The following is a 12,671-nucleotide window of genomic DNA, read 5'->3' on the forward strand; positions in this document are numbered from 1 at the left end:
GTTCCAAAACTTTTGTTCAGTGTATTGAGTTCAGAAAACAAGGATGCTGGAAAATTATGAACAATTTACTCTGAAGGTTTATTTTAATTTGCTTTATACTTCATAGCCTTGTAAATTTCAAATATTTTTTAACTAACTTTTAATTCCCGGTAGTTGAATATAGTAAAAATTAACTGAAATTTTTAAAAAATATCATAAAAGTATAAATACCTGGGATTAACCAAAGTTACAGGGAGAACTCCAGATTTTTTTAAGTATTGATGGGACTTTATTTTATTTTTATTTTTTTCTTTACAATATTGTATTGGTTTTGCGATATACATCAACATGTATCCGCCACGGGCTACATGTTTAAAAAAAAAATACAGTATTGATTGGACTCAAGCAATGATATCAAAGGAAACTGGAATTCTCTGAGTTCTAGGTGGAAAGAAGCAACACTTGACTAATGTCTCTAACAGGATGAGAAGGTAGGAGGAAGGCTCAGAGAAGGGAGATGAATGAAGCTGCAGGGCTGGATGGATAGGGAAGGGCTATAGTCCAGCCTCCTCCTCTGCTCCTCCCTCTTACTCCCAAGGGCCCTTTGTGACCAGACCACAGCTCTATGATGTGAGCCGAGTACTTTAGTCCCCAAGTGCACACCCTGAGCTCAGTTGCCTGAGGGCAGCAGTATGATTCAGATGAAGGAGAATCCTCTCCTTTCTCTGAAAAGCACTTTTGATACTTGGCTGAACTCCAGCTCCCCTTTCTGGGCGATCGATACCATCCTTGCCTTTCTGTGTGGATTGGGGCTCTTTTTCCTGATCCTTCCCTACCTGGAGAATAACCCATCCTTTCCTCCCCCTACGAAACATGGAAACATCAGAAAGGTAAGGAACCCTTGGTCCAGACTCACAAGCATATAAAATCTTTTTTATTATTATTTCTACTTTTCTGAATCAACCAGAGATTCTTGAGGTGGGAAAGAATAGGGCATCTATTTTCAAGGAAGAATAGAGAATGCCTCTAGGGACAAACCAGGCTGGGCAGGAGATAAAGTGAACACTAGGATTTCTACCCAAAGATCTCAGATCAGTTGTCCAGGTGTGGCAGGGGCTCCAGGGCATGTCCCAAACAAAGTGACCAGGGGTTGAGGATTGGATACTTACTTCAATCTCAGGCAGAGGACAGGACTCTAAGCACTAGTTCAGCAGCTGTGAAGTGTCTCAGGGCTGATCTTCTGGCAATGCTGAAGCCCCGAGAGCCTCAGAGCAGGGGCTGGCGGGTGGAGCTAGTATCAAGAAGCAGAGATCTACCTGATGGAGCTAAGATTCACCCATAGTCTGAGAATGTATGTGTTTCTTGAGCAGAGGAACAGTGACAAAAAGTATAGAGTGCATCTCACTTTGAAAATCATCTTTTGTTCTTCAAAGAAGGAAAACAGAAAATATTTTATTCACTTTAATAATGAGTGAAAGGAAAGGAACATCACAGAGCTCTGTCAGTGAAATGTAGATAGTCATGTCATGTATGGACACTAGTGCCTGATGCTTGTCTAGAGAGGGGAGACTGAGATTTGGGTCTTAAGCCCTCATTTTTTCTCTCTCAGCATCGAATGGAACGAAGGGGAAGAAGCAGGAGCAGCAAGAGAAATGGAGCTTTGAAAGGTGAGTTCCGACATTGAGCCATGAATGCCCCCAGAGCTGGTCCCTACCTCTCTGGCCATGAGGCCCAGTTCCACGGACTCTGAGGGGGCCAGTGGCTGGACTTCTCCCTTGAGAAACAGAGCCCCCAGGGAGGCTTCTGGGAAGGACAGCAGAATCCAGATACTTCCCAGATTCCATGTGTAGAATGTAGCTGTGAGGGGCCTGGAAAAGACTCTGTACCAAAGGGGCGTGTGGGCTGCACTGGACTAATAGCACCTGGATTGGGAGGTGAGCCCTCCAGTACACGTAGGACACATGGTTTAACTTTGCTCAGATTCAACTGAAAAGTGATGCCTGCCCATTTCGCCTACAGGTAGGTTGTGAGGGCAGCAAGGAGTAAAGGATTTGGAAAAACTTTAAGTGATGAACCCTTTCACGAGCTTCACCATCACTGTCAGGGATCATGTGGTGTTGGACACTGGTGCTTGGGCTCCAGTCTCCCAGTGGTGCCCCTTACAGAGACAGTGCACTCAACTTCTATAAGACCCCTAGGCTCCTATCTTCACCACCATGACCCAGTCTGCTGATTTCCAGCTTGCAGAGATTGCCTGGAAGCACTGGAAGAGGTCTGGGACCTGACTTCACTTCTGCAAAGGTAGAGAATCTACCCTTTCTTTCTAGGGGGTTCTTCTCGAGCCTACGGTGTGAGCCCAGGGATACTAGCAGCCTGGGGCTGAGCTGGGAGGAGGAGTCCCGGGGGCGGGGTATGGCTATCATCCTGTGGTGAGAAACAGCAGGAGCATTGTGAAGTCAGTACTGGGGCCATGCAGGGCTGTGGGGTGCAGCTGTCCACCCCTGCCTGGCCTGTCTGGTCCTCCTGGCCTGGCAGCTTCTGGCTGAAGCTTGTTCTTCATGTCTTCTGCAGATACCTAGGGAGGTTCCCTGACAAGGGCAGCTTTGATCAGGTCTCATGTCAAGATTCACCTAGTGAGGTTTGCAAAGCAGTTCCTGATGAAGCCCACCAACCATGCAGGGAAGAGGCAGCTCCCACCATTTCCCCAGCTCCTCTGACCAAGCAGCCTCCTCCGTGGGCTTCTACTATTTCTCCAGGCTCAGTTTCCACTTACTCAGAGTCATACCTGAGTGCCTCTCCAACACCAGAGCCTTTACTTCCCGTGGACAGCCTTTCACCCTGGCCACTGGCTCTTTCCCCTTCCCCACAAAGCCCCCCTCATGGGAGAGCCTGTCCTCTACCTCCAGCACCCTGCTCTGCCCCCAAACCATCAGGCTCCAGGGTGAGTCTCACTCAGGGTGACTCTACGGCACTTGCACTGGGCACCATCCGACACAGGTCATCTCCACACTGCCCTTGGAGACCAGCCATCTCAGGCATTGTCTGTTCAAGCAGTCCTGGATCAGCCCTGGCCTGGTGGCAGGAAACAGCCAAAGCTTGGAGCTTCTCCACTTTGACAAACTTAGAGTCCCAGAAAGAAAGCCTTCCCCTCTACCCACCAGGGGACTCATTCTGGGGAGATCCCAGAAACAGGCAGGTAGAGGCTGGTAGCCTCGCTTTTATCAACCCTGATGTCCAGGAGCTGCTGGAAATACTAATCACCAAGAGAGTGGAACTGAAGTTTTGGAAGGAGAAAGAAAAGGAGGAGGAGGCAGGCTACCACCTGAATACTTTGGGGAAGAGGATTGAGTCACTGGGTCACAAACAGGATACCTTGGGTCACCAACACTTCTGGAACATAAAAGGCAATCATGAACAGCTTCTTGGTCCTGAGAAGCCCCGATATCCTGACACTTTGGAGGACTGTCTACAGAAGACATGCAGCCAGCTCTTCTGGGGTCTCCCCTTTCTGCACAGTGAGTCTCTTGTAGCTACTGTCACAGTACCTGGGTCAGCTCTAGAGTTATGCCCTGTCTTATTTAATGAACACTCTAAAGTCAAACCATTCCATATTCCAGCTAAAGTAACTTCAAAACTGTCATTGGCCAAGCCCTTGACCCACCCTGTGGCTCAGGCTCAACCTCAATCCTTGACTCCAACCATGCCCCAGTTGCAGCCATCACCTCTGGTTCATGTGGAGACCCAGGCCCAAGCCCTACCCTTGACTCCAAGCATGCCCCAATGTCAACCATCATCTGAAGTTTCCATGGAGACCCAGTCCAGTGGCCAAATCATGGCTTCAACCATGCCTCACTCTCAACCACCAACTTGGGCTCACATGGAGACCCAGGCCCGACCCCAACTCTTGGCTCCAACCATGCCTCACTTTCAGCCACCACCTCTGACTCACGTAGAGACTCAGGCCCGCCCCCAACCATGGATTCCAATCACACCCCAATTTCAACCACCACTTCGAGCTCACATGGAGACCCAGGTCCGATCCCAACTCTTGGCTCAAACCATGCCTCATTTTCAACCACCACTTCGGGCTCACATGAAGACGCAGGTTCCACCCCTACTCCAGACTCAATCCATGTCCCAGTGTCAACCACCACAACCTCAAGCTCATATGGAGATTCAGGACCAATCCCTACATTGGACTCCAAACATGCCCCAGTATCAACCACCTCGAACTCACATGGAGACCCAGGTCCAATCCCAACTCTTGGCTCAAACCATGCCTCACATTCAAGCACCACTTCAGGCCCACATGGAGACCCAGGTTCCACCCATACTCCAGACTCCATCCATGTCCCAGTATCCACCACCTCAACTTCAAACTCACATGGATACCAGGGTCCAATCCCAATTCCTGCCTCAAACCATGCCTCAATTTCAAGCACCACTTCGGACTCACATGGAGACCCAGGTTCCACCCATACTCCAGACTCCATCCATGTCCCAGTGTCAACCACCACAACCTCAAGCTCACATGGAGACCCAGGTCCAACACCTACGCTGGACTCCAAACATGCCCCAGTTTCAACCATCTGTTCGGGCTCACAAGGAGACCCAGGCCCAACCCCTACCTTGGGGAGGTAGAGTTCAGGCAACCATGCCTCAATGTCCACCACCATCTAAGATTTCCATGGAGGTCCAGGACCACCAACAACCCTCAACTCCGACCATGCCCCACTTTCAACCACTTCCTCAGGCTCACATGGAGATCCAAGCCCAACCGATACCCTTGAATCTAAATATCTCTCTCTGTCAGCCATCTTCTCGGGCTCTTATGGAGATCCAGGGCCGACCCCAATCCTTGACTCCACTCATACCCCTATATCATCCACGACCTCAGGCTCAGTTCAAAACCACTGTCCATCCATCACCCTCTCGCCTAGTCCAGCCATCATCATCTCAACACCAGATTGGGTCCACTGAAACATCTTGCCCTACAGTCCAAAATAAGGCAACATCTTTCAGTTCAAATGCAATTGAAAACCTGGAAAGTCACTTTTGGAAAAAACAACTAGAAAGAGAGAGAACTTTACCTTCTTTGGTTAAAAATTCTCAGCAAGTCTTTAGCCAGGTCACTCCCAACCTATCCCAGGAGACCAGGTCTTCCCAGGCCCACAGTTCTGACTCCATCCTTCCTGGGTATTTGATCAGCCCTGAGGTTCGGGAGAAACTGGAGCACCACATTGCCCAAAGGTTCATGCAGCAACAGAGTGGCCTGCCCTACAGAATCCAAGCATCTCAGAAACTGATGCAGCCTCAGGATCAATACCCAAGGCCTTGTCAGGCACAGGGCAGGGAGGGGCCCTCAAGATCCTCTGCAGGTCTAGGCAAAAGGAGACAGGATGCACAAAAGATGAGGTCCAAGTGCCCAGCACAAATCGTACCAGGGACAGACCTGCGCCATGATGTAGGGCAGAGTGTGGGGAAGATCGTAAAAGATCTGTACATGTTCTCAGCCAACCCTCCAGTGGAGGATCCAAGAGCAAAACCTGAGTCAGAAAGAGTGTTGAGCCCAGACAAGAAGCATCCAGAAGTCTCAAGCGTCCTTACAGAGAGGAAGGAAGAGCAAATCTGTGAGAGAGAGATCCCTGTGAAAGTCTATCATTCGAGGCTTGCTGACAATCTTGTTTTTGACATTCTGGGAGAGACAAATGCTCCCATGAAAACAGAAAGTACACGGTCCTCTCAGGATGGGAAAGCCTCCATGATCACCTCCCATGAGTCTCTTGTCCTCAGTCCGTATACTGAGCAGGAGCTGGAAGCACATATAATAAGGTTTCGGGTGAGGCACAGGTGGAGGCTACTCTTCAAAGTCCTTAAGTTCATATTTTGCTTAAAGCTGAAAAAGGTTCAAGGGCCCACATTGAAGGCCACCTGTGAATCTGGAGACCACTCAAGAGCCCTATTAACCAAGGGCTTGGGAAAACCTCCTCAGCCCCATGCAGGAGAGAAACTGATAACAACAGAGGCAGTTGCCCCACTGGAGAGTCCCCTCCCTGTCCCCTCACGGGCGACTGAGAAAACCTGGGGGTACCTGAGAGGACCCACACCTGGTAACACCCATAAGCCCTCAGATGTCCCTCTGACTGGACAGGAAAACAAACCATCTTCTCTGGCCCCCAAATACAACTTTGTAAGCAGAATGTGGCACAGTGAGTCTGTTGTGGAGACTGAGAAAGGCAGCCTGAAACCAAGTCCAGGTTCAGCAATGGCCAGGAATGAGCCACAGGAGAAAACTAAGAGGCAGGCCTCCCTAGAATCTTGCTCTAATGTGACAGTTGTGGACCTCGATGAATGTTCCCCATCTTCCAGGGCCCAAGAGGTTGTGGAGGGAGACTCTGCTGGGAAGGGCACCAGGGAACCTAGTGTTCAGGTCAAATCCCTAGACATTAATATGGATTTCAGGAGATCATGGTCTCCAAGGTCCAATAAAAGCCCCTCACTGAATACAAAATCTGTTGCCTCAAATACAGACCTACTCTTTGAGACACAGTTTCTTAAGCTCGAGTCTCAAGGGTTCACTGACCAGCAGGATCAGGCTCAAGGCCAAGCCAGCAGTGTGCTCCTTCAAGACTGTGAAACTGGTGTACTTCTTCAAGACTGTGCCACTGATACACTTCTCAAAGACTGTCACTCAAATATGTTTCTTGCCGCAAACATCTTGGCTTCTCAGGAATCTCTCTCCTATTATCAGACCTTATCCAGTGAAGACAAGTCCAATTCCCAAAAACTCTATGATGCTACATCAAGTGAAGGGAGCAGCCAGGGGCAGCAGGTGGACATGAGGCGACAGCTCAGATATAAGAGCCAAGGCAAGAAGTCTGTCCCCAAGGATGGGAGAGAGAAATATACAAGGCCCAAATTAAGACAGATTAAAAAAGGACTGGCAGAACGGAGGGCTTACCAACCCCAAGGGATGAGCCATCCTGGCCAGAAAAAAGAATCAACAGAGTCCCTAAGAAGCAAGTTTCGACAGTTAATCCTAAAGAAGAGACAGGTTCCATCAGAAAACCACTTCAAAGAAAGGATTAAGCTCCTTCTGCAGTGGATTTTCCCCAACAAATGCAAAGAACCAGAAGAGCCCCTGCAAAAAGGCAAACCTGAAACAGCCACTGTCAAGAGCCAAGAATCAATCAAAAGCAAATCTACCACAGAGAGCAGGGCTGTTGAGGCTCAGACTGTCATGACTGCTGTTGGACAGATCCTAAAGGAGAAGATGGTGTTTCACCATGGACCTCATGCCACAGAGTTAAATTGGTACCAAGCAGAATTCCAGGACCCAATAGGTCCACATTACTGCCACCACAGAATTCTCTCCTACCAAGAACAAAGGAGAATGAGGAGAGATACACCCCGTTATCACCAAGCTACCCCGATGGGCCACAGCTTTTCATATAAGAGTAAGTGGACCAGTCCCAGGGACAGCAACTGGGCCTTCTCACCCAGGGAGCCAGGTCCCCCTCCAGGCCGAGCCTGCCAACATGGATCAAGAGTGACAAGCATCCCAGGCCATCCCCTCCACTGTCCAAGGCATGGTCTCCTTCAGAAATATACCTCTTCTGGTGAATCAGAACATGGTTTTCACAGCATTACAGGTAGGAAAACTCTTCCTCAAGAAAAAAATGCATGCCTTGCAGATAAATATGTTTTTCTCTCATGTTAGCACATCCTCTGTGTGCTAAAGGCTTCTTCCTACCAGAAATAAATGGTTTTTTCTCATAAGCAGGGGTAGTAGCCTGTCTGTGCCTTACTGAGGGGGATGGAAGGCATCAGGGTCCACTCTTCCCAGGTGCCTGCTTTGACTTCCACATGGGATGGGGCCATGGAGGGAGGTTGACCCCAGCATGGATACTCACCCTCACCCCAATCCCCTAACTGCGCCTTTAGTTTCCATAATACCAGCATTACAGAAACAAGCAACACCATTTAGGACATGTCACCTTGAGCTAAACCTAAAGACCTCCCCCTTCTCAGGATCTTGCTCACTTCTATCCTCCTCTTTCTCCACCTGGACATTGTGCAGCTGGTAAGGGAGGTGTGTTCAGAAGCTGAAATTCCCCTCAGGCTCAGGAAGTGTCAGGGACAAACTCACATGTCAGAATAAGGAGGGGAGTCAAGAGGGAGGACAAACCTCATCCCTAGGTCACGGTGGATAGATGATGCTGCCCTGAAAGCCCCTTTCTCTCCCAGATGTAGCTGGAACAAGATAGGCTAGGTTTCTTACCCTCCCTCTGCCTTTCTCATGCTCTGAAGCAGCAGCAAGAATGAGGACCACACACACTCAGCCCTGAGAGTGTGCAGTGTGAGCATGGAAGCCTCTGAGGGCTGGTCCCACCCTGCCCTGGAGGAGAGGACAGCCATGCTTACAGCACCCACCTCCCCCAGTGAATGAGCATGGTTGTGACTGTGTATGTAGGCACCTCATGGTCTGAGAGTGGGACGCTGTGCCCCTAGGATGGAATGTGGGGGAAGGATGTTAATGGAAGAGGCGCCCACAGACAGTGCATTTACAAAGGAGCATTGGTGTCCCACCACCATCCACAGGGCCAGAGGAAAGACGTTAGGGGCCTGGTGGCTCATGGTGGCCTCACTCCAGAGTCTCCCCTCTACTCTAGTTCCCTGGGCCCAGACAGAGGGAAGCCACCTGGAGCCCCTCAACAGAGGGCCAAGCTCCCAGAGGCAGCAGAGACTCAAGCAGAGAAGCTTCACTTCTCCCCATTGTAGCAATCAGCTTTCACAGGACTGGGTACTCAGGACAGACTCACAGTCTGTGACCTCTACCTACACCTGTGGCCCAAGGAGGCTCCCAGGGTACAGGTAGGACTCAACAGGCCCACAGACTGTCATAGCAAGTCTCATCTGCTCTCAGTCTTACTCAATCCAGAGGCCAGGGTGGAAGACGCCAGCAGACAGGATGTGTCACCCAGCATGCATGAAAGTGACCTGTAGAAAATGAACATACCACCAGCTTCCCTCCTTGGGCCCATCCACATGGGAAAATGGGGAGACAAGAGCATTTCCCTGTATGTCACAGTCACTCCCATGGTGGAGAGACCTGCTTCTGGAGGGTCCCCGATCCAGGAGCCAGCAGGAATGGCCCAGCCTCCATGCCTGTCAGGACCCCCACATGTGGGACCAGGCCCGGGGCTGTGGGGGCAGAGGACACAGGCCTGCTTGTGCTGTGTTTTCTCCCTGGAGACTAGTCCTGCCTCTGCACCGCATCCTCCATGGGGGGCATGGAGGCTCAGCCAGGGTCTGAGGGGAGGGGCTGTGACCTGGGTCGTCGAGTGGCCTCCAGAGTTCACAGAGGGGAGCGCAGAGCATGGATCCTGAGCCCGCCTGCTGCCAGGCCCTCTCAGAGGCACCAAGAGGTGAGCGCTGAGTCGGGGGAGCTGGAACTAAGCTGCCTGTCTGGAGAAATGACACAGAAGGGACCCTGACAGAACAGCAAGGAACCAGATGGGGAGAGTCCCCTGCCCTTCTTCTGCCGTGAGGTGCAGAAAGGACAGCAATGGAGGGCCCCCCACAAAGACTACCCACAGAGACTCACACTGACCCCAGACAGAGACCTTCCGCATACCCACACTGATCCAGCACAGGGCCCCCAGTAACCCCACACAGAGATCTAGACGGATCCACACTGACCCCAGAGAGGGACCCCTGACAGACCCACAGTGTCCCCAGACAGAAACCTCCCACACACCCACACTGACCTTGCACAGGGCCTTCCCAGAGACCCACACTCACCCCACACAGGGCCTCCCACTGACCCACACTAACTCCACACAGGGATCTCCCACAGACTCACAGCGACCCTGCACAGGAACCCTCGCACAGACCCACACTGAGCCCACACAGAGACCTCTGACAGACCCACACTGACCCATACAGGGACTCCACTACCCTCACATGGGAATCTTCCACAAATCCACCCTGATCCTATACAGCGGTCAACCACAGATTCACACTGATCCTGCTTACAGATCTCTCAAACACCCACACAGAGACCTCTGATAGATGCACATTTACCCCACACAGGAAACTTCCACAGACCTACACTGAGCAATCCCACACAGAGACCTCTCTTTGAGACCCCCATACAGACCTCACAGGCATTCTTTAGAATCTGAGTATACACACTGTGATAGTTCCTTCATAGTGAGTCTGATATCACTGAACAAACCACGTGCATTGTGCTTTGCAATGTAAATTTGTACAACCAATATTCACAACAGTGTGGAGATTCTTCAAAAAAATAAAATTAGAATACCATGTGATCCAGCAATTCCACTTCCAGTCATAGAGCAAAAGGAATTAAAATGTTTTTATTCTAAAGAGATATCAGTACTTCTCTATGTCCTTTGAAACTTCATTCATAGTAACGGCATGGAGAGAACCTTCCAGTTTGTTGTGGATGAGTCCATAAAGAATACATGATAATATGTGATACCACACACACAAATATACATACATAACATACACAGTGGGATATTATTCAGCCTCAAAAAAAGTAAATCATGACATTTACAAGAACATGAATGAACCTGGAGATCATTATGCTAAATAATATAAGCCTGATAGAAAAGAACACTGCATGGTATCACTTATGTGTGGAATCAAAAAAAGTACAATCATAGAACCCAGAGTAGAAATTGTTGAATTGTTTCTGTAGCTGGGCGTGGGGGATATGCAAACAGATTGGTAAATGGATACAAATTTTGTTATAACATGAAAAATAAATGAAAGAATAAGGTCTGAGGAGCTAATGTATAACGTGATTATAATTGATAATACTCTATTCTGTAATTGAAAATTTTTGAGAGTAGAATTTACATGTCCTCATATACAAATGTAAATAAGTGAGAAGTAATGGGTATGTTAATTAACTTGATTGTTAGAATCCTTTCACAACATATACATATGTCAAATAATCACTTTACGTACTTTAGCTACACCATGGTTTTGTCACATATGCCTCAAAAAAGAGAAAAAAAATGAACAAAACTACTTAAATTTACCATTACATAAAGAGATAAGGAAAAAATGTGTAAAATCAGAAATGAAGGATATTACTACCAGCTTTATAGACATAAAAAGAAAATTGGGCAACTTAGATGAAATGAGCAGGTTTCTAGAAACATCCTACCAAGTCTGAATTATGAAGAAATACAAAATCTAAACAGCTCTAGAAGTCAAGATATTGAATAACTATCAAAAAACCTCCAGTGACTGAACACCCAGCATCAAGTATCTTCATGGTGAATTCTACCAAGTGGAAAGAATTAACACCAATTCTTCTCAATTCTTCCAAACAATTCAGTAGGAGACACTGTTTCCTCACTCATTCTATGAGGTCACCATTACATTGATTATAAAGCCAAAGACATGACAAAAGTCCACTACAGACCAACATCCCTTATGAATACTGATGCAGAAACTCTTTAAAAAACAACAAGACAGAACAACACAGTAAAAGGCTTATACATTGTGACCAAATTGGACTTATCTTGCAATGTAAGATTGGTTCAACAAATGAAAAAAATCAATATGGCATATCACTTAAAAAGATGGAAATAAACATCATGTGATCATCTTAATTGATGCAGAAAAATAAACATTTCACAAAATTCAACGCCTTTTTGTGACTTAAAAAAAAAAAGTTGATGACTTCAACATAATGAAGGTCACATATGGGAAAAGTCATAGCTATTAAGTGGTGAAATCTTTCCCGTGAAAATCAGGGACAAAGAAAGGATGCCTGTTTCACTACTTCTATTCAGCACACTACTAAAATTCCTAGATGAATAAGACAAGATAAAAACTAAAAGATATTTAAATCAGAAAGGAAAAGTAAAATTATACTTGTTTTCAGACAACACGATATTATATGAAGAAAACCTTATGATTACACACAAACACACCCAAAAAAAAAAAAAAAACCAACCCTTAGAATAAATGAATTTAGAAAAGTTGCCAGATATAAAATCAACATTTAAAAATCAGTTGTGTCTCTATACATTAACAATGGGAAACATGAGAAAGGAATTAAGAAAGCAATACCATTTATTGTATCATGAACTATGCTGCTGCTGCTGCTAAGTCGCTTCAGTCGTGTCCTACCAGGCTTCTCCATCCATGGGATTCTCCAGGCAAGAACACTGGAGTGGGTTGCCATTTCCTTCTCCAATGCATGAAAGTGGAAAGTGAGAGAAGTCGCTCAGTCGTGTCTGACTCTTAGCGACCCCATGGACTGCAGCCTACCAGGCTCCTCCATCCATGGGATTTTCCAGGCAAGAGTACTGGAGTAGGGTGCCATTGCCTTCTCCCATGAACTACAGAGTAAAATACTAGAAACAACTTCACAAGGGGAAAAAAGAGATTTATATGGAAAACTAGAAAATATTGCTGAAAGAAATTAATAAAGATGCCAACAAATGTAAAGGCATCTTGTGTTCACAGGCTAGAAGATGTAATGCTGTCAATACTAAAAGTGATGCACAGATGACAGTCTCTAACTATAATGAGGTCTTCAGAATTTCCATCCTGAAATTCACATGGAATTCTAACAGCCTGAATAGGCAAAATAATGTGTAAACAAAATAAAGTTTGAAGTTTCAAATTTCTTGATTTCAAAA

At 47.4% G+C, this 12,671-nt stretch overlaps 1 protein-coding gene across 1 annotated transcript; it reads left to right on the plus strand.

Moving 5' to 3' along the window:
* Positions 1-632: 632 nt before the first annotated feature.
* On the plus strand, positions 633-7,758 carry LOC133252837 (spermatogenesis-associated protein 31A6-like). The gene is made up of 4 exons (XM_061425809.1): positions 633-869; positions 1,589-1,646; positions 2,220-2,280; positions 2,551-7,758. Exons 1-4 carry the CDS (start codon positions 672-674, stop codon positions 7,697-7,699), a joined length of 5,466 nt encoding a protein of 1,821 aa, XP_061281793.1. The 5' UTR covers positions 633-671; the 3' UTR covers positions 7,700-7,758.
* The last annotated feature ends 4,913 nt before the right edge of the window (positions 7,759-12,671 follow it).

This window comes from Bos javanicus, chromosome 8 (genome assembly GCF_032452875.1).
Source record: "Bos javanicus breed banteng chromosome 8, ARS-OSU_banteng_1.0, whole genome shotgun sequence".
Classification (NCBI taxonomy): domain Eukaryota; kingdom Metazoa; phylum Chordata; class Mammalia; order Artiodactyla; family Bovidae; genus Bos; species Bos javanicus.

Coding starts and splice junctions, on each gene's coding strand:
- LOC133252837 (XM_061425809.1), top strand. CDS start 672: ATGATTCAGATGAAGGAGAATCCTCTCCTTTCTCTGAAAAGCACTTTT. Junction 1,647..2,219: donor GAGAAATGGAGCTTTGAAAG/GTGAGTTCCGAC, acceptor GCTGATTTCCAG/CTTGCAGAGATTGCCTGGAA. Junction 2,281..2,550: donor CTGACTTCACTTCTGCAAAG/GTAGAGAATCTA, acceptor TGTCTTCTGCAG/ATACCTAGGGAGGTTCCCTG.